The sequence below is a fragment of the Tachypleus tridentatus genome, unplaced genomic scaffold, assembly GCF_004210375.1.
Source record: "Tachypleus tridentatus isolate NWPU-2018 unplaced genomic scaffold, ASM421037v1 Hic_cluster_2, whole genome shotgun sequence".
Taxonomy (NCBI): Eukaryota; Metazoa; Arthropoda; class Merostomata; order Xiphosura; family Limulidae; genus Tachypleus; species Tachypleus tridentatus.
The window spans coordinates 14,438,604-14,461,081 of NW_027467782.1; the positions used below are offsets into that span (position 1 = coordinate 14,438,604).

Sequence of the window (22,478 nt, forward strand, 5' to 3'; positions counted from 1 at the left end):
AACTTACCACTGACATACATCTCCTCTCTCTCCTACTAAAGTATACTCGGTTTTAAAGATACTTTATCGTTACAGAAAAATACCAGAACTTTCAAGAAAGATACCGTAGTTAAACATGGATAATGTCTTCACACACACACACGTGTGTGCGCGAGAGAGAAAGTTCTGGTATTTTTCTGCAACAATGAGGTATCTTTAAAACATGGATAATTTAACAAGCTGCAGGCGAATTTTAAAACGCCACCCTAGATTCACTGGGGCCTCTACCTTGTCTGCAATTCTGGTTATGGCGCTGTAGATAGCTTTTTCATTCAGCTATTTGCCCACGAGGGTTTTAGACCAATCCCCGAATTTGTCAGTTATGTTTAGCTATATTCACTTTCGGTATAATTAAATGCATCCAAACCGCTATTTATACATGCAGTACAGCTGAAATTAGCAGTTTAAAACAACCGAAGCATCGTATACCGATGAACCATTTAGAAACAAACTCTTTTTTAAAAAAATAACTATTACTATTAAAGTACATTAATACTGCATCTAACTGGAATTTAAAACTTCCATTTAAATTGTTTACCTCCATCATATTTTTTTGTAGCTAAATATTCGAAATTTAGGTTTTAACTAAATTTTTCGTCTTATTTTATTTTGCTTTTATTTATGAAGCTAACATGAAAAAAAAAAACAGTTGTTATAAAGTTATAAATAACGGATCAAGAAATCTATATTTAAAATGAAATTTAAAATTGAAAGTGTTTTCCGCAAGACTCAGCGAAAGTATCAACATCAGGAAATTAGACTTCGTTTAACTCCATTCGTTCCAACGCTGCAGGAAAGTGCGTTTCTCAGTTATCACTTGTTCGAGGCGGGTTTTGTTAAGAAATATAATCCACTATCTTTAGAAGAACCTGGTTTCCCACTCAATGAAAGCAGAAAGGTAGGGGGCGATACGCTAAGAAGCAGATTTGGATCTAAATTTAGTCATTAAAACAAAATGCAAGTGTTAATATGAATTGTTTTTATTAAATACATGAAACGAGATTATACAAGTTACGAAATGAGACATAGCCAAAATATTTCGGGGGACTGAACCCTCTTTTTGCTATGCCTCTGCTATGAAAGGTTAATTTAACATATCTACTAATAAAAACAAACAAAAAAAACAAACAGATGATGACCTCCAATCTTATTCGAGACAGATAAATTTACTGACTAAAACGGACATATCTTGCATCTCTTACGCGGTCCGCCATGATTTGGACTGATTAACTTGTTCCTCACCAATACAGTTTACGTTAAACTTAGGTAAGCATCAACACAAAATTCATCAACTAACGATTCCTTAAGACCGTGTATAATACATACCAAGGTATGCAAAACCATGCCAGCAAGAAGTTACTATATTTACAACCCCAACAGTGTTAGTGTTACTATTTTCATCATAACTCGAATAAAGGCATAGAGAAATTCGAAAATACTACAACTTAACCGACTTCAATGTAAGAGGTTTTCTATCCAAATAAACTGACCTTGATTCCGTAGAATCTTCTTGAAATAATTTGTCGAAAGAACGCCATAACTACCTCTTTTTTTCTCTCTGTCAACTCTGCTTCTAAAATAGAGAAAAATACTACAATACACGCGCACAACCGCTGCAGCGTTATCTACGTAATTGCTCAATCGCTACTCGCATACTACTGCGCACCAAACTAAACTAAAACTAACGTGGCAGGGGTTCAGTTTAGAGAGAGAGAAATCAGAAGAGTTCTCTCTCCAACTGGGGTGTTCAGGAACTTTGTAGTTCCTCTTCGTCCCCTTTCGTGGATTGTTATTAAGATTAAGTGGTGGTTTTTATTATTATTATTTTAATAAATTAATTATCGTTATTATTCTTGACTTTTTGGGTGGAGAATGTCTCACTAAATGTTCATTTGGGTGGAGGCAAAGGCAGCAGTGGAAAGAAAGGCCGGGACCTGTCCCGAAAGGAAAAAGTTGGGCAGATGTGAACATGAATGTAGTTCATTCAAATTCAGATCAAATCAAACGGTCCGATTCTGGGTCTGGCAAAAAGGTTGCCTAGGCTGGGATCTAGAAATCCAATGCCTGAAGATTTTGATGTGGGGGGAAACGGGAGTGCCCCGAGAAAACCCACTTTCACACGACAGGCGCCGAAAGTTTTGCCTGTCGTGTGCCCTGTACCTGAAAAAAAAAGGAATTTATGTTAATAACATAGATTTTATTTATTTAGATTCTTTGTTGAGTGGATTGTGATTCTTGAAATATGTTGTAAGGAGATATGTATTTTGTTGGTGCACTTGATAATTTGTGTAGTGATGCCGTTAGTTTGTTTCTATTTTCTGCTTTTAGATAATATTTGAGAGAAAGTTCTGTTATTCTATCTCTTATAGTTGGTAAATTACTAATTTGGTGTAGATAATTTGTTGGCGTAAAAGATGGTAAACTGAATGCGGATTTTAATATTTTGTTTTGTTGTACTTGGACTTTTTTTGGAGTGTGTTGTTTGACACATTGTATGTTACTTGACATCCGTACTCTATTAGTGGACGGATGTAAGCCTTGTATATTTGTATAATGGTGTTCGGTGCGCATTTTGATTGTTTACCAGTTATAGTCTTTAGATATGAAATCCTTTTTCTGATTGATGAGTGTATATTGTTTATGTGTTTTTTCCATGTTAGTTTTGTGTCGAAAGTGACGCCAAGGAATGTGATGTTTTTGCTCATGTTAATGGTTGTGTTTCCAAGTGATAGTTTTAATTTTTCTATATTTTTTCTTTGCTTCTTTAGTTTTCTATAGAAGGTGATTGCTTGTGTTTTTGTCGGATTTAACACGACCCTCCACTTGTTGCTCCATGTTGAGACGTTGTTTAGTGATTCTTGTACGCGAGACATGGCCATTACTGGGTTTCTGGAGGTGCTCCAGATTGCGATGTCGTCTGCGTATTGTGAATTGTGTGTGTATGTTAGATTTGGAAAAGGTATGTCACTGACGAAAATTATGTATAGAAGTGGAGAGAGGACTGATCCTTGGGGCACTCCGGCCGTTATATTAAATAATTTGGATATGGTTTTATTGACTTTTACCTGTGCTGTTCTATTGGTTAAAAAATTTGAAATCCATTTGACTATCGTAGGATTTATTTGTAGGTGATTTAGTCTGTATATGATGGCGTTGTGCCAAACGCTGTCGAATGCTTTTTTGACATCTAGGAATACCCCGATGGTTACTTGATTGTTGTTGTAAGCTTTGTAGATTGATTCGGTGAGTCGTGTGAGGTGATCTGTTGTTTGTCTATTTTTCTGGAGGCATTTTGAGATTCTGGAAGGATGTTGTTTGATTCGCAAAAATGGAGGAGACGGTTGGAGATAATTCTCTCCATCAGTTTGCCAAGGCAGCTTAACAGACTGATGGGGCGGAAATTATCTGGATTTGTTCTGTTAGTTTGTTTCTTGGGGATCGTTGTTATGATGGCTTTTTTCCACGTGTCAGGGTAATACCCGGTCGCTAGTGAAATGTTCATGATGTTTGTGAGGTGTTTTAGTAGGAGAGTGGAACTTTTTTTGAGAATAATATTTGGAATTTGGTCATGTCCGGGGGAAGTGTTCTTCAAGTTTTTGATATTAATCTTTAGTTCGGATATGGTTATTTTTCTATTGATTGAATTTGAGTATGCTTCTAGTGTCTCTCCGGGAAATCCTGGTGAGAATGAAGCTTGGTTTGTATTTATGTAGTTGTTGACATAGTGTTGGTGTTGTGTGTCAAAATCTACTGAGTTTAAATCGCTAAAAGCGGATTTGTAATAGTCAGCTTTCTCTTCGTCCGTCCTTGCGATTTTATTGTTGTGTGTGATGTGTTGTAACATGTGATTTGTGTTTTTGTCTGAAGCAATACTCTTGAATTTTTCCAGAATTCTTTTGGATTGTTCTTGGTTTTTCTAAGTTTTACAGAAGTTATGCCAATTGTTTTCCCTGACTTTTTAATTTCTTGTTTAATTTTTGTATTTGTTCTATTGATTTCTGTTTTAATGTGTGGATCGCGTGTGATGTAGTGTGTTCGTCTTAATTGTCTGCGTTTGATTATTAGTGCGTAAATTTCTGGTGTTAGAGTCCATTGAATAAGTGATTGTTTTCTTTTGATTTAGGAATTGTGTTTTTATGGCTTTCTTTATGGCTTCTGTAATTTGATCAACATAGTTGTCTAGTTCTGTTTTGTTATTTACATGTTCGATTGGATGGGGTAGGTATGAGTCCAGAGAGGCATTAAAAGTGAGCCAGTCTGTTTCAGTGTAGGTGTATGCGGAAGGAGTCACGTACGCCACAGCAGGGTGGCGCGGGTGAATCATACATGACATGGGGAAGTGGTCACTGGTGATTTCATCATGCACTTTAAAGTTAGATATTCTGTTAACCATGTCCTTGGGTGCGATGATGAAATCGAGTACATCGTATGAGCCGTTAGCGGCTGAGAAGTGTGTAGGTGTGTGGTCATTAATTAAGTGCATTTTGTTACTAGAGATAAAAACTTTTATGCACGATCCTCTGCGTGTGTTTCTGTTTCCCCTTAGTTCTGTATGCGGAGAATTAAAATCCCCAATAATAATTGGTTTGGGTTTGCGATTAACACATTTTTGAAGGAAGTTAATATCGATATCTTTGGTTGGTGAGCAATATATGGCTAGAATCGGAATAGTTAGCCGGTTGTTAAAGTGTATATTACAAAAAATGGTCTCATTTATGTTAGATCTAAAGGAATCTTCTATTGAGATTAAATGCGATATTTTTATACTAAAGTAAGCTATTATACCTCTGTTATTTTCTGAGTGAGGTATGCTGTGTGTGATGAATCCGGGAATTGTGGTGTTTTGTTTCTCTGTGCAAAGTGTTTCTGAAACGATGATTATGTTGGCGTTTATATGTTTGTTTATGTTGTATATTTCTATCCTTTGTCTTTGAGATTTCCTTGGCAGTTGATGTGTAAGATTTTAATGTGTTGTATCATTGTGTTGTTTTATTTCCCTTGCATGAATTTTAAGTGAAAGATGGTGTGGTTTGAGGTGAGGAAGGTTAAAATAATAACTTGCAAGGCTACAAACAGATTTGAGTGACTCGTGCCTCGATTCGAATGAGGGGAGATCACTCAATTCTCTCAGCATTGCTAGCAAGTTTGTGGTGAAATCTGTGGGGTTGAATGCTTGTGTTGTTTTCGGGCGTGTTACGTCCGCGTAAGTACGTGTTGATTGAGGTTGAGAGTGTTTGCTTTGCGAGTCAGTTGGAGTTGGTAGTAAAGGTTGTTTGGTGTTGTTTTGGTAGCCGTGGGTTTGATTATTATCGTTCGTGGTTTTGAAAAGGAATCTGTTGCGTATTTGGGGCAGCCTTTGTAACTGGCTGCGTGGGGGCCCTGACAGTTAGCGCATCTCACTTGGTTACGCTCGTTAGGACACTGAGCGACCTCGTGAGATCCGCCACATCTAACACATCTGTCCTTGACCATACAATTAGTTTTTTCCGGTTCGGTCGTGTGTCTTTTGAAAAATAAAAAGCAACCGTTTTTTAATAATTTGTCCTGATCGTCTTTTTTGTTGACGGTTACCTTGATCAGTGGCGTTTTTTGTTTCGTTCTGAATGAGATAATTCTGTTTGATGATGCAATGTCAAAGCCTTGAGTTATTAGTTCGTCAGTGATTTCATGATCTTCGATGTCGAAATCGACACCTCTGATTATGACTGTTAGTTTTGGTGTGTTGGTTTTTGGTGTAGTGATAGTGGCTTGAACCCCAAAGGCATCCTTGGGCCAGTGGGCCAAAATATGTGCAAACTCTTGCGGTTCGGAACATTTAAGCATAATTCTTCCATTAGGAAGACGTTTAATGTCTTTAAACTGAATGCCCGGGTAATAGGCCCTCAGTTGTTTGACAATCTGTGGAATGCGTGTTGTGTTGTTTACTCCTTCGATGAACAGAGTTGGGATTCTGTAGTTAGGAGAATTGTGTGTTTGTGTGACAGTGATGGTGTTCTTAGAATTAGTGGCGATAGTGGTGTTGTTAGTATTCAAGTTATTTTCGTCAGAGCAAGTGGCTTTGTCGTCATTAACATGGGTTACGTTACTAACACTTTGATTTTTTAGTACTATTAGTAGCGTCGTTAAGGTTGGGGTTAGTAGAATTGTCAGAAACTATACTCACCATGTCCTTTTTCTTCTTCTTCTTCAGCCTCCTCTTGTTTGATGTCTCGTTTGTTTCTCTTTACATTGTCTGATCTGTCACTTATATCCTCCATGTGTGTCACTGGGTAGCATAATCTTACTCTCTTCTCCTTCCTTAACACACTGGTTATTGTACACACATGTCTATTCAAAGAATCACCTATAACTATATCCTCCTTTAGTTTTTCTTCCATCCAATAGTTCCTCATCTTCAGATTTAACATAATTGGCACATTGTAACTAACTTCATTACGTTTTACTTTGATACTGTTCGTTTTACCTTCCTGAAAGTTACTGTTAGTTGATTTATCCCTTGCATGCAAAACTTAAGCTCCTCCTAAAATCCTGCTGTCATTTCTCTTTATCTATTTCCTTAACTTTATTAAGATGGCCTCTAATTTCTTCTCCAACCTAGAAACGCTACATATAACTTGCACATGTTCATCACTAGTTATCTTAAAGTATATGATAGTCTCAAGTTCCAATATAAAACACACATATTGTACTCAATACATGTAACAGCTGTGAACACTTAACTCCTACAATGGTCTGAACCACTGTATTTATAATTATGGTCTGACAATAAATATTCAGTACCAAATACCCGTAGTCTATTGTTAACACTAATGTTTAAAAAACAGCTATTAAGGACGTATTCACATGACAACGTTTCACAAGAAAATCATGAAAAATATCGTTATTATATCTGTGGGATCCAAATTTAGACAGTGGTTTCTGTTTCAACGCGTCGACCACAATAATAAACATAGTATATACAATATTGTCAATACTCTGAGAACTACAGTACGTCTTGGTTGTAAGTTCACCTTTCACAGTTCTTCTTCACGAAGATTTTTATATTATATGGAGGTTATCCTGATGGGTTAAAATACTCTATTTTTGATTTCATCGAAAGTAAACATAAACCCAGTAGTGACTACTGGATTTATGGCTCGGATCCAGGTTGACGATTATAACTGTTTTTCTGCATGGTCAGGTTGGTAATCACTGGTAAATATATGCCCTCAAACTTTTTTATGTACATGAATCTTGTGTGAGTATGAAATATATTTCTAATTTCATAGCTTTTACATATCGGATACAATGTTTCTAGACATACAGACTTCTAAAACTGAATGAAATTCTGCATATCTTAGAACATTTATAATATTTCAATTTGTAAATTTCCATGTTACACCAAGTTAAAGTAAAAATCTGAGGAAGATAGATGGGCTGTAAGATCAAAGGCAACGAGTGTATATCGTCCCGTGTATTCGTCATATCTTATATCGATTTCTTGATCTTAAAATTGTTTTCTGTTGCATTAAATATTTCATAAAGCTCTTGTCACGTTGTCTCTCCCTCCATAAAAGGCACCTGGTAGATCAAGGCATGAAAGTACTGCCTCGTCCCTAAAGAAATTCATTAAATCTGTATAATTAGACTTCATTTTCTTAAACATTATATCCAATATTGTTATGACCTCTTATCCTAAAGTTTTCCATAGTTTATATTTATCAAATATACGATTTCAAATAAACCACGTGGGTGCATTTAGGACAACATTCTTTGTGTCAATGTCATAACATTTATTACAGCCATGTTAGTGGCACCCGCAAAACTCGTGTATCATATTTTATTCCATGCAGAAACATTCTAGTCTATAATTCAAGATTTGTTTCTCTTCACAGTTATGAACATGTGGTATATTTACTTCACTGGGTTTTTGTAGATAATCTAACCATTGAATATTTACTTGGCTGTACTTTTTGGTGGTAAGGTATTAACGATTAGGTATGAGAGCTATCGACCGTAGTGATATAAACCTCTGAATCCAGTCATACATATGGTAACAATAGTTAAAGTAAAAATCTGAGGAAGATAGATGGGCTGCAAGATCAAAGGCAACTGCTTCAGAAAACTAGAAAGGTGTGTGGTCATATAGAATTCCAGTTTCATCAGCCACTTATCCTATGAACGTATGCAATCGTTAAACTGTTTCTGTAAATTTTTTTTTCAAAGTCATTTAAAATCAACCACTCGTGGCGCCACTTCTCACATATTTGGAGAAACAAGATTGCGTTAACATTTAAATAAGACCTTCAAATAAAATGCAATTAATTTTTCATATATAAAAGAAAAGGATTTAAGGCCTAAGGGTGAAAACAGGTCTTCTTATTGAATGCATTTTTATTTTTTATCGTACTTTTCAAGGGTGTCATTGTTTAATGGTTACTGTTTTGGATAATCGAAAAGATGCAGTTTCAAAGTCTTCCTGCCTCTAATGACAAGTCATTGTGCCCTTAATCAAGAAGTTTTGCCCCAAATGTGCTTCAGTCTATCAAAATGTAAAATTTGTCTTACAGTTAACAGACGGACCAACATCCCTCCAGGAGGAACGTGTAAACATTTCCATCTGCTCTCGTTACAGAAAACTGCGGCTAAACATCCAATCAAATCAAATCCTGGTATGTAGTCAGAATTTAATTGAAGTTTCTCTTCGCTTCTTCATTGGATTGTGCAATAAATAAAACTCAGGAGACATTACTATGTTTTTCGTGTTCTTTATTTCCTTTACTGGGTTCTCGAGAACAAGCGAGAAGAGAAGCCGATAAGCCAGACCAGAAATGTTTCATCTTCCTCATGTTGAAGTGAATAGAAACTTTAAGGCCGAGAAAAAACATAAGACCAGAAACATTGTTTATTAACAATTCAGAGTTACAAAAACAATGAAACTTACAGAGAACAATCAATAAGAGGAGAGATTACAATTTAGCAACAATAGATACGACAAGTCAATAACTTACAAACTACATAATTATTCAACTCGTATTCTATTCTGTATTCCTAGCAATGTGTATAAGCAGTTGTATTTATACACAAGTTACTTGTTTAGATGGAAAAGCTATTGAAAAAATAGGTTACCCACCCCACTGTTTAGTGCTCTTTATTTATAGCCTGAATAGCAATTTTATGCTTCTAGTGGGGAGATACATATAATAAAAGAAAATTGATATTATTTTTGGAATTAAGCATTAAGCCACACAATTGGCTAGCTGTACTCTACCTACAACGGGTATCAAAACCCGGTTTCCTAGCGATATGAATCCTCGTCACACCAAATGTGCTCGTCCTTTCAACCGTGGAGGCGTTATAATATGACGGTTAATCCCACTATTAATTGGTAAAAAGAGTAGCCCAAAAGTTGGCGGTGGATGGTGATGAGTAACTGTCTTCTCTTTGGTTTTACACTGCTAAATTAGGAACGGTTAGCGTAGATAGCCCTCGTGTAGCTTTGCGCGAAATTAAGAAACAAACAATACTATGACGGATTAACTGTTGCATATTTATTTTCATATCGATGCTTTTTCAGTTAAATATATATTTAAAACGCATAAAACTTATACTGTTAAATTTATATTGCAAAATTCCCGCCTATTCATTAAATTTGTAGAAGGTTTTTGAGTGTAAGAATCAACAATGTATTACGTGAATATGTAAAATAATAGTGATCGCCAGCATTGTTATTTTAGCTAAAGTTTCTAGCAATTCTCCTCTCAAGCTTATAAAAGATAGTCAACGCAATACGCGAAGAGAAAGTATATAATCTTAGTTTGCTACAACTGGTAGACTATAAACCTCGGAAGCTGTAACTGTGATTAACGCTTATTAATCGGAAAACTACAGATATTTGACCATGAAATTTATAGATTTCGAAATTTACAAGCCGTTTAACTTCAGAGGAATGCCATCGAACGTTAATATTTCCACGAAGACATTATATAACTTTGGTGTGATTATTGAAGAGCTAGCTAATTCCTCGTTAAGTTAACTGTACCGATACCAACTCGAAATTAATCTGTTCATCGTAAACTGTCGATGAAATATTCAGTTCCAGACCAGATAGAAGCCTCAATATTGTTTGTAACTTTGTAAAACATTTGTATATAAATCATTATTTGTAATAACAGTTATTATAAATTGTATTATTACTTGTATATTAAAATATTTTTGTATTAAGAAAGAAAACTGTGTGTATCAATCTTGTTGAAAAGTAACATAAATTTAATGCATATGAATATTTAATTAACTACTAAATTCAAATTAAAATGACTGGTTATTTGAAATAGTAATGTGTAACGTACGTAACATAATAAATCGGATACTTGTCAGAAATAAATTATAATATGTAGCAATAGGGACCCAGTGTTTTAAGAACTGTAAAAGAAGAAAAAAAAACACGAAAAGCATACAAGACCTGATATTCGAGATGTTTGTTTATTTGAATTTCGCTCAAAGCTACACAAGAGCTATCTGCGCTAGCCGTCTCTAATTTAGCCGTGTAAGACAAGAGGGAAGGCAGCTAGTTATCATCACCCACCGCCAACTCTTTGGCTACTCTTTTACCAACGAATAGTTGGACTTACCGCAACACTATAACGCCCCCACGGCTGAAAGGGCGAGCATGTTTGGTGCGATGGGGATTCGATCCTGCGACCCTCAGATTACGAGTCAAACGCCTTACCCCATCTAGCCATGCCGGGCCGTATTCGAAATTAACTGCTAAAAGTCATGGTTCATCAGATTATTTGTGACGTCATCCATCTAAGATATTAAAAATCATCTGGTAAACTTTGAATCATAATTGTTAAAACAATAGACACTGTTAGATATGTCGACGTCACTTTTCGAGCCATAGAAGCATTTTTGAACTTTTATATAATACCTCATACGTTAACAGAGACAATACTACAAACACTTGGATATGTATTTTACAGGAATGATACATCTGTTCCTTCATTCCGAAGTCATTGTTATGATGAAAAGGCTTCGATGGTATGGCAGCACAGGTCAATAAAGTTGGGAGGAGGGCAATTTATACTTATTGTTATGGTCATGTGTTAAAGCTTGCCTGTGTGTGTGTGTTTTTCTTATAGCAAAGCCACATCGGGATATCTGCTGAGCCCACCGAGGTGAATCGAACCCCTGATTTTAGCGTTGTAAATCCGTAAACTTATCTCTGTACTAGCGGGGAGCAAACCTTGCCTGTAAGGACATCTGTAGCAAGCTGTTATTATAAAAGTTGTTTTTAACACTGCATAGGAAATCATTAAGCTGGTAAAATGAATCTATGAAATAAAAACAATTTTAAGCAAATAAAGCAAGATGGTGTTGGTATCACAATATTCTGTCAGGTGGATAGCGAGTGATGTCTGTCAAATCTTGGGGAGATTCACATTGACCAAATTACTGGAATCCAGAAATCAGTTTAATGATATCCATGCAAAAAATATGTCCCCCCCCGAAAATGTTGTTAACTTGTTATATCTTTTATTTCATAACAGAAAAGTGTGTAAAACTATATGTTTTTAGAACGCATTCGACGAGACCTGTTCAAATATGATCTCAAATCATATTTTAACACCGGCTTTCGTAAATACCTGAACTTTTATTATTTTAGTTACATTTTCTCATATGAAGTGTTGTCCACCTACTGTAGTTTCTTTTTAGAAATAATTCCAATTATTCTACAAAATTAACAGACAAGCTTCTCTGCAATAATCTAACATAAAATGAAACTCAAAATGACACAAACCAATTTCACAATGTCATTTATAAAATTCTTAAGTGAAAAGATAATTCATGCAACTGCAACAATTTCAAATTCTAGGCAAGGAAATATCTATTTTGAAATAGTTGAATAATAACCACTTGATTTATAACTAAAAACCAGTCATGATTGTCAACTGTTTTTGGATATGGTTATTTGAAAAATACGTGTTTTATACTTTAGAAGACCAATAAGGTTAAATAATATATTGTACACATAGTGAAATTTTGAAAGATACAGAAATATAACTTCTGGTTTTCTGTGAATTTACTTGCTTTAGCCTAAGGCGAATACATGGGTCAAAGCTATCTGAACTTGCCTTCAGCTGATATGCTTCGGTAATATGTTGAAATAGCCCACACTATTTGTGTGTGTGAAACAGGTTATTTGGTCTCAAAATCGTTTGATGGCAAACATATAACAGAAAACAATGGTAAGTGTTACTTATGTAAAGTTGTATATGATCACTTTTGGCAATCAGGGTTCATCAAGCTTTTAGCCTAGATGCAAATACTTTTCAATCAGCAAGAAACATAATCTGTTAAGTTTCCTACAGAAAGTTATGAACATAGTTTTATAATGTTTTACTTGTAAAATAGGAAGAGAAGGTGCATTAAAATCCTACAAAACAATAGAAATATTGTCCTTTGTAACACTGACCGCCTCAAGTAACATTATCAATAGTAAGACTTTCTGGCATGGCCAGGTGGTTAGGGCGCTCGACTTATAATCTAAGGGTCGCGGGTTTAAATCCCCTTCGCATCAAACATGCTCTCCTTTTCAGCTGTGGGGCGTTATAATGTTGCGGTCAATTGCACTATGAGTTGGTGAAAGAGTACCTGAAGAATTGACGGTGTGTGGTGATGGCTGGCTGCCTTCCCTCTAATTTTACACTGCTAAATTAGGAAGGAGGTATAATGGGAGCAGCACCTACATTGAATATATATATAAACTGAAATTTGCTGTTTGCATAAGTATTAAGCCCCTTCAGTTAGTACTTTGTAGAAGTACTATGTGAGCATTTCTGGATAATCCTCTGCCAGCTTTGCAATACAAGATGTTTTGACAGTTTCGTTGGGAAATATTGATGGAAAGTAATATTTAAGTCTCACCAAACATCTTCTATTGGATTGAAGTCAAAATTTTAACTGGATTATTCCAGAACATTCACATTCTTCTTTTGAAACCGCTCCAGTGTGGCTTTTATCTTGTGCTTCAGGTCATTGTCCTGAAATGTAAATTTTTGACCTAGTTTGAGATTCTTTGCTGACTTAAGCAGGTTTTTATTCTAGAATTTTTCTGTACATTGCATCATTTATTTCTTACCCTCCTCAGTAGCACAGAGGTAAGTCTGGGGACTTACACCACTAGAAACCGGGTTGTGATACCTGAGTGGTGGGCAGAGAACAGATAGCCTATTGTATATCTTTATGATTAACTTGACCAAACAAATATTTATCTCAATCCTGACAAACTTTTCAGTTCCTGCATCCCCTTCATTACATTCTGCTGCCACCATGCTTGACAGTTGGGATGGTGTTGAAAGGACGATGTGCTGTGTTGTGCTTGCTCTAGACGTAATGCTTTTAATTTAAATAAAAAAAAAGACTCAATTTGTGTCTTGCCTGACCAAAGAAAAAAAGCAAAACCCGCGACATGTTTTCAATATCATTTACATGCTTTGCTACAAACTCAGTACTAGATTTCAAATGGTTCTTTTCAGTAACAGCTTCTTTCTTGCCACTTGCCCATCAGGTCAGTTTGTGTAAGAACCGGGATATTGTCGATGTATGAACACTAAATCTCGTATCATAAATGGAATTTTGCACATCTTTCAAATTCACTGTTAGCTTCATAGTGACATCTTAATTTAAAATGGCCGTATGATCTCTGTAGTTATGATGCGGTCTGAAGCACATTCTACTTTGTTTGTTTTTTTTAATTTTGCGCAAAGCTACGCAAGGACATCAGAATAAAAGCATCATCTGTTCAAGCCACAACTCACATTGTGAAGATCAAGAAACTTTCTAAACAAGTCATGGATAAAGTGGTAAAGAAACATTGATCAGAAGAAGGTTACAAGAAAATTTCAAAGTTGCTAATTATTTTTTTCGAGTACGACAAAAGTCCATCATTAACAACGTGGAATGTTTTTCAGACCACCTAATAACTACAGAAAATTGGCAAAAAAGAACCAACAAAAGGCTTTGGTTTTAGTGGTCAAGACTGAAAAGCTGACTACTTTTTTCACACTACTTACACAACATGATTTTCCAAATCACAACTTATCTCTGCCATCAGAAGTCACTTACATTGCATCTGTCTCCAACAAGATTGAAGTTGAACCAAGCTTCACACCTACAAGTACTCTTTGTTCACTTCAAGGTCAGAACATAATGATGACGTTGAGATGTCACAGGTTGGCTCAACTGGCACAAGTCTCACAAATGATCTCACTTTGCCTGTAAATTCTCCTGATATCTCTAGTGTTAATGTTGATGCAAGTTGCTCTACAAGACAGTCTGAAGTTGAAATAATTGCTGAAAATGAAATTCTACTGACTATGGTAAAATGCTCCAGTCTACAAAAGATGAAGAAACTGAAGCAAAAGATCCAGGGTTGTGGCTCGATTTCTCTGCTGATGATGTGGCTTATTGGATTGTTTGTGGAGCCACTGATTGTCAACACCACAATGGGCCATTTGGCAAATCTTGCCAGACTTTCAATAGCGGCAAACCAAAAGTATGCTGTTCGCAAAAACATTTCTTTGTGGTAAAAGCCAATGGTGAGCAACACAAGAGAGTAGTTATTGTATTCACCATCAGCAGGTAAATTTACAGCTTTGTTTGTAATCTTTTTGGCCCTAAATTTTCCTCTCGTTTTGTTGAAACAGACTGGCAAAATACTACTGTAATTGATCGTTATGAAGGAAGTACTACTCACTTAGACTATACTAATATATTAAATCGCAGACAATGTTTAGGCTTGCGAGAAGAGTTGGAAAAACAAATTAAAGAAGAGTGCAATTACTGGGAGCATGTCTTAGAGCGTCTAATAGCTGTTATTCGTACATTAGCTGAATGTGGCCTGGCTTTTTGAGGAACAGATGAAAAATTTGGTTCACTGCAAAATGGGAATTTTTTAGGGCTGCTTGATCTCGTAAGTCAGTTTGGACCATTTTTAGTTGAGTATATTTCGAAATATGGAAATTCTGGTAAAATAAATCCCTCTTACTTGTCCAAAACCACCTGTGAAGAACTCATTGAACCAATGGCTCAGAAGGTCCATGCATTCTTTGTTGATGAAGTAAATTCTTCTGGTTATTTTAGCTTGTCATTTGACTCGATGCCAGATCTATCACATATAGATCAGTGTTGTACTTCGATACTTAAAAGATGGGCAGCTTATTGAACGCTTTTTAACCTTTCTGGAACTGAAAAGCCATACCAGTGAGGAATTGACAAAACAGGTATTGCAGTACTTGCATGAAGTTTGCAAACTTAATTTTTCAAAATGTAAGGATCAGTCTTACGACAATGCTGGTAACATGTCTGGGCATAATAAGGGGATGCAGCAAAATATTTTAGAAGAAAATAAGTTTACCATATATGTGCTCTGTGTAGCCCATTCACTAAATCTGGTAGGCCGAAGTGCTGTTGACTACTGTCAAGTGGCAGTTAGTTTGTTCTCTGCAATACATTTCTTTCAGCCTCGCCCAGCCGGTGGAAAATTCTTAAAGCTTGTCTTGAATGTGTGTTAAAATCCCTATCTGATACCAGATGGGAGGCACATTTATGGAAACAACAGCAATTTTGAAGCCTTTATTTAAGATTTTGGAAGCTGTATAAGTCTAGTTGAAGACCAGTCACAAAAGGGAGACACTAGAAGAAAAGCATACAATATTACAAATAAGATGCAAGAGCTATAATTTGTTTTTATGTTGATCATATGGGATGAGATTTTGTAAAAGTTTCATAAAGCAAGTCAAGCTCTGCAAAATGAGGATTTGAACTTAAAAATACGTGCAGATCTGTACGGATCATTAGCTGACCAGATACGCACTTTAAGGGATGACTGAAAGATTTGAAGCAGTTGTAAAGGAAATATTACCATATGTTGATTACAATGCAGCTCAAACTCACAAACACGTCAGAAAGAAGGTACTCAATGACGGAGATTCACAAGAGGTAGATCTGAATGCCAGAGATAAATTTTGTATCATCACCTTCTACACAATTGTTGACAAACTAGAAACCCAGATGAGAAGGAGAGGAGAGGTGTACAAAGAAATAGCAAACAGATTTTCTTTCCAAAAAGATGTGCCAAATGACGTCACTTCATCTGCTGACACTGAAAGGTACTCTCAGTATTCCCAAAATCTAATTGATACCCAGAGGACTTGGACACTAATATCTCTGCCGAGCTTCAGCAGTTTCACTCATATGTGTGCCATAAGTTTAGTGCAACAAAAACTGTAAATACAAGATTCAGTCATGCTGAACTTTATAAAATAATTTCGGAAGACAAAATTGAGTGTTCGTTTCCAAACGTATACATTGCATTACGTATATTTTTAACATTAATGGTCACAAATTGCACAGCTAAGCATTCATTTTCTCAAGTCAAGCATATTAAAAATCCCAACAGAATAACTATGCGACAAGACAGGCTAAATGCCTTCATTGTCTCTGCTGAGTATAGAAGCAGATTTGTTACGCCAAATTAGTTTTAAGAACTTGATCAAAGACTTTGGGATTAAAAAATATAGAAGAAAACTTTTTAAAATTTTAATAAATATTAAGGTATAAGTAGATAATTTGCTTACAAGGTTTTAAGTTCAAAGTGAGAAATTGTTAACTCAGAGTGAAACAAATATATAGTAAAAATAGTTCTTAAAATCAACATTAATCAGAGAAGTGATTTCCCTCATCATTTCTAAATAAAAGGTCTCAGCCATTGCTTGATTTTGACCTATGTCCAATCTGTTAAATAAATAAACAAGTTTTTATTTAATATAGTCGTGGGTTCTGACTTGGAAGAAAACTGAAGAACGGTTATAAATTTTCAAACTTTTATTTCACTTTCACTACTTATTGAGTCTTAATGTCTTGTCAGTTAAGCAATGGAGGATCCGAGGGAGCACCATTGTTGGGATGTGCTTAGGGCATCAGTTGCCCTTAATTCAGCCCTGGTTATGAATGGTGACTTTTGATCTTTAACATAAAGAGTTATTGATGCTTGTGTTTCCACTTTTACGTTTTCGAATTTTCAAAATCACTTAAATAAGATTGAATCCACCAATTAGAAGAAAGTTACGATAGTTATCAGGTTGCACAGGAAGTTTTGTAAACAACATTAAAAAATGTAGCTGTTGGTTATTAGAATAATATCAAATGTTAGCGCACATAAAAAAGGTGTACTAAATCACTTTCAAAACAAGTAATTACAAAGGGTGTCTATCTATTAATAGCGGGATACTGTCTTATAGAAATTTATCTTTTCTCCTTATTTCTGTGACAAGCAACATTTTGTACAACTGTGACACGTACATGTGTATGACATTATCAAATTATGATTGAGTGACTATTTAATGTTTCACATCAGTAATAGTTTGATTGTAACATCGTGTTTATAACTTGATAGTTCTATCAAGATTTGTTTTCGCATGAGGAAAGTCTGACACAGTCAGCTTAAGGACAAATAACGAATGCAGTTGTCTATGGTTATAATTAAGTTTTTGACTGCTGTATTGTTAAGTGTCATAGTTTTGTATAATGTAATACATGTGTTTATGTGTATTTGTGTATCAGCACATATGTTGTTGAAACCTTGACAAGTCTGTCAAATTTCAAACTTCTCCTCTCATGTATGAACTTTCACAAGACTTCAGGATAAACAAGTAGAAATGTTAGAAAGGATTTGTGTTTGTGCCTGAAGAGCAGTCTTATCTATTCAGCGAGCATTTCTAAAATACTGTATGAATTATTGGTGTCAAGAGCTCGCTGATTCCATGACAAGCGAAAAGCAACTTTATCGATGCCTCACTGAAAGATCGAGCCAGTTATCGTCTATCAACTACAACTCAGCAAAGTCAGGTCTTGGTTATAACCCATCTCCAGCACTGAACGATAATACAGAAATATATTAAAGTACCAAACAATCCATTAAGAAAGGTGTGGAAGCTTCTCCAATACGGGGGAGAAAAACAGTGTTGGTCTTTACTTTAACTGAGTGTTTGAACGGAGTAAGTCTTCAATCTCACCGTATGTATCAATACTATTGGTCTTTGGTTTCTCTGACTGTTTGAACAGTGTTGGTGTTCAATGTCAATCTATTTCAAGAGTGTAGGTCTTCAATTTCACTCTCCGTTTCACCAGTATGGATCTTAGCATTCAATGACTGTTTCTACAGTGCTTAAATTCATTTTATCTGACTGTTTAAACACTATTAGTCTTCAGTTTCACTGACTGTATCACCACTGTTGACCTTCACTTTCATTGACTGTTTCTACACTGTTGGTCTTCACTTTAACTTCTGGGTAAACACTACCAGTCTTCAGTTTGTTTGTTTTCACAATGTTGGTCATACCTTTCACTGTCTGTTTCAACACTACTGGTCTTCAATTTCAATGTCTGTTTTAACACTATTGTTCTTCTCTTTCACTGTGTGTTTCAATACTAATGGTCTTCAATTTCACTCTGTTTCAACAGTGTAGTCTTAATTTTCAGTCTGCTACAACAGTGTTGATCTTCACTTTCACTATAATTTAACACCACTGGTCTTCAATTTCACGGTATGTGTCAACAGTGTTGGTCTTCACTTGCACTGCATGTTTCAACAGTGTACGTCTTCCATTTTATTAACTTTATCAACACTATTGGTCTTCGTTTTCACTGATGGTTTGCACGGTGTTGGTGTTCAATCTCACTGTGTTTCAACAGTGTTGGTCTTCACTTTCAATGACTGTTTCAGTAGTGTCGGCCTTCAATTTCATGGTCTGGTTCAACAGCGGAGATCTTCAATACCACAGTGAGTTTCAGCAGTGCTGGTTTTCAGTTTCAATGTCTGTTTTGAACAGTGTTGGTATTTAACTTGACTGTGTGTTTCAACAGTGTCTCTTTTAACACAACTGATTTTCACTTTCAATGACTGTTTCAATAGAGTAAGTCATCAATTTCACGGTCTGCTTCAGCAGTGTTGGTTTTTACTTTAACTGAGCGTTTGAACAGAGTAAGTCTTCATTTCACCGTCTGTATCAACACTATTGGTTAATAGTTAATGGAATTGTTAATCCATGTTAATATAAAAGGAAAATATCAACCTGTACATTAACTTATTTATTCACATGACGTATTACACCACATTTCAGTCACTCTACGTCTGAGGAATCTGAAAACAATTCCCTACCTCTTTCCGACTACACGTGTGGTCGATTCGTTCAGTTTCTCTCGGATGAAACACGTGTTGTGGAAGTAACAAAACCTCCACATAAGCCCTACGGATTTTTTACCGCTCGGAGAAAGGTCGGAAACAGCAAAGGTAAGCATCCTCTTGTTTGTACCAGAATATCGTTTCTTTTCTTATTACTATTTTCGCAAAGGAGGTCCAAGACCGCCTAGAAATATTACCTGTTGTTATCATTTGCACCGCCGTACAGTTGTTTTCTTCTCTGTTTGTTTATCAGTCTGAAGGCACTAAAATTATGTCATGGTCCAGCATGGCCAGGCGTGTTAAGGCGTGCGACTTGTAACCTGAGGGTCACGGGTTCGAATCCCCGTCGCACCAAACATGCTCGCCCTTTCAGCGGTGGGGACGTTATAATGTGACGGTAAATCCCACTATTCGTTGGTAAAAGAGTAGCCCAAGAGTTGGCAGTGGGTGGTGATGACTAGCTGCTATCTTACACTACTAAATTAGAGACTGCTAGTGCTGATAGCCCTCGAGTAGCTTTGCACGAAATTAATAAAAAATAAACAAACGATGATGTAATATGAATGAGACTTAACATTATGATTTGTATTGCCGTGATATTAGTAAAACGTGCACATGCCATGAATCATGAGAATAATTATGCACTCTATAACATGCATTATGACACGTGAACTTGAAAACAAGAAATAAAAATATTTGTTACTCTTCATTTTGTTTTTATCTACCCTTGAAACAAAACACATTAGAGGACCCTTCAGTAAGCATCAATTTTTTGAATATATTTCATCGGTGCAAATCTAACCAAAAATGAAAGGATTATTTGTTATTTTCAGGTTAATTCATTGTAGGGGAAACAATATTGTCCTGACAATTATCATGACATAAACTTAAATAAAATAAAGTAACCGTTAATTTGAAAATAGAATTACAACAATTTTAACTGATGATGGTACCATGTTAAAGGTTCAAACGATGTAGTTATTAAAAGTGATGATTTACTTCATGTCGAAGTTGTTGTTATTGTATTTTGAAATAAATTATGTGGTCGAGCAAATTCATAACTAAATATCAAGACGAAGCTTGTTTCAGCGCAACATAATATTTTATCAATTAGTTATTTTTTTATTTCAGGAGAAAGTAAAAATCACCTGTATTAACTGATTTTGAAATGATATATAGATTAAATGTTTTATATCGTGACTGAAACGATCTCATCTGAACTTTTTACAATTTACCTTTACCAGTTGTTCCTTTTGGGATAAAGGAAGAAGGTTTCAAAATAATGTTTGGAAAATAGCTATGGTGGACATAGCGCAGATAACTGATAACGTAGATGGGAGTTATTCACGGAATTACACTCACCAACAACTACTGCACCCAAGAATGGCATCGGTGTGCTTGTGGACTTAAGTTTGGGTTTTGATATTCGTGATGGGTCGAGCACAGATAACCCATTGTGTATCTGTTCTTTAATCCAAATAAGCAATCCCACTCTTAAAACGTTATTTTCTAACCGAATAAGTGTGATTTGACTTTCATTCTCAAAGCATACCCACAGCCTTAAAGATTGAAGTATCTTCTTATGGCGGTGAGATATGAACTTTTATACACGCGGGTCCACTTTCCTTTTCTGCTAACTCTAAGGTCAAGCCCTGTCCACTTAGCACTTTCAACAGGAAAAAAACATAAAATTATTCGATATGACCTTGTGTATTGCCTCTCTTCAGTAGTTAAAAGCCTGAAAAAATGTCTGTGATTTAAGATATAAGTCAGGGAAAAAGGATGCGAAATTGAGCATGTTTAATAATGACCCATTTGCTCCAGGACACGTTGTAATACTAACAGTTATACAACAAACCTCATTAAAAGAAATGGGATAATTACGCCTATATAATTGTAATTCGCTGTTTCGCATGTTTTTAATTTATTTGATGTTGCTTTAAGCCACAATGAGTTATTACTTGTTTTTCTGCCAAATATAGTTGAATAAATTTCAGGATAACTGATATATGATTAATATATTAAAAACATTGAGTTGTTAGTTTGGGAAATCCTTACCTGTAGAAAAAACGCAATCTAATTTTTCATGTATTTCGACAAGCATAGTCGAACAAATCAAATTAGATACTAGTGGATGAATTTTAGTTGGGTAGGTAAAATGCAATAACAATGCAAATTCACTACAAATATTTTACTATTCATATATATATATATATATGTATCGTTTTGTTGGTTTCAGGAACATTTGTAACCCGGATGAGAGATTGTGAATCATCGATTTTTCTCTCTGGGCTTCTCGACGTAGGCGATGAGATTATAGAGGTTGACAAGATAAATGTAAAAGAAAAAGACATCGACGAGGTAGACCACCTAACAATGAAGAAAAACAAAGTACTGTTGAAAATACTACCTCGATCAAAACGGAATAACAACTAACAATACAGAAAAAAGTTCATCGACCATCGCCAGCGTTTTTATTATTAAACACACTTTTGTAAAATAAACTTAAATTCTATATTTACTGTATTATATGTGTATTACAAAATTTTATTTTACATCATTGTTTCTCAGTATTAATCTTTAAGTCGTAGCATATATACATATGTACAGATTAATACTGAGAAACAACGGATGTAAAATAAACTTAAATTCTATTCTTATTCTTTATTATATGTGTGTTACTAAATTTTATTGGTCAATAAACTGAATCATACCCGCAGAATAGCTATAGATGAATCAATCGATGAGAGATTTAAGTTCTGTATAAAGTTTTACTGAGACTAAAGGGTTTCAGTCCCTACAACCAGAATAATTAAACAATGTAACTGTCTTTACCAACAGATCTTACGTGGTTGGCAGCGCTTTAAAGATAAATCACTGTTGAAAACAACATAAACAGTAAAAAACAACAAAGGTTATGTGGAACATTGCATACAGAAACTTTCTACTCAAATTATAACAAAAATTATAAACTCTAGTTAACTGTTGTTCATTGAAAATATTTTTGTATGACCGAACTTTTATTATATTTTTAGTTTTTTCCATGCAACTTCTAACTTTATGTAATAGTTATGAAAAACAAAATATAATATCCATAACTAGTTACTACGGCTCTTGTGCAATACGCAGTCAGATGTATGTAGGAATCAGATGGAGAGATGGTGTCATACACAACATGACACGTTTACCGAATTAACTTTTTGGAACAGCATGC

The 22,478-nt window shown here is 35.3% G+C and overlaps 1 protein-coding gene across 5 annotated transcripts; it reads left to right on the forward strand.

The window, feature by feature from the left end:
• The first annotated feature begins 657 nt into the window (after positions 1-657).
• On the forward strand, positions 658-22,000 carry LOC143242846 (uncharacterized). 5 transcript variants are annotated; one of them, XR_013023333.1, is made up of 4 exons: positions 658-937; positions 8,589-8,690; positions 19,203-19,372; positions 21,504-22,000. XR_013023333.1 is itself a non-coding variant. In XM_076486447.1 (3 exons), exons 1-3 carry the CDS (start codon positions 734-736, stop codon positions 21,513-21,515), a joined length of 318 nt encoding a protein of 105 aa, XP_076342562.1. In that variant the 5' UTR covers positions 658-733; the 3' UTR covers positions 21,516-22,000. The 5 variants fall into 5 exon arrangements, 3 of the variants coding, with proteins under 3 accessions (XP_076342562.1, XP_076342559.1, XP_076342561.1); XM_076486447.1 differs by lacking the exon at positions 19,203-19,372; XM_076486444.1 differs by lacking the exon at positions 8,589-8,690 and having other exon boundaries at positions 684-937.
• Positions 22,001-22,478: the final 478 nt, after the last annotated feature.

Excerpts from the sequence above, each read along its gene's own strand:
- LOC143242846 (XM_076486444.1), top strand. Across the intron at positions 19,373-21,503 it reads AAAGGTCGGAAACAGCAAAG|GAACATTTGTAACCCGGATG; the intron begins GTAAGCATCCTC and ends TGTTGGTTTCAG.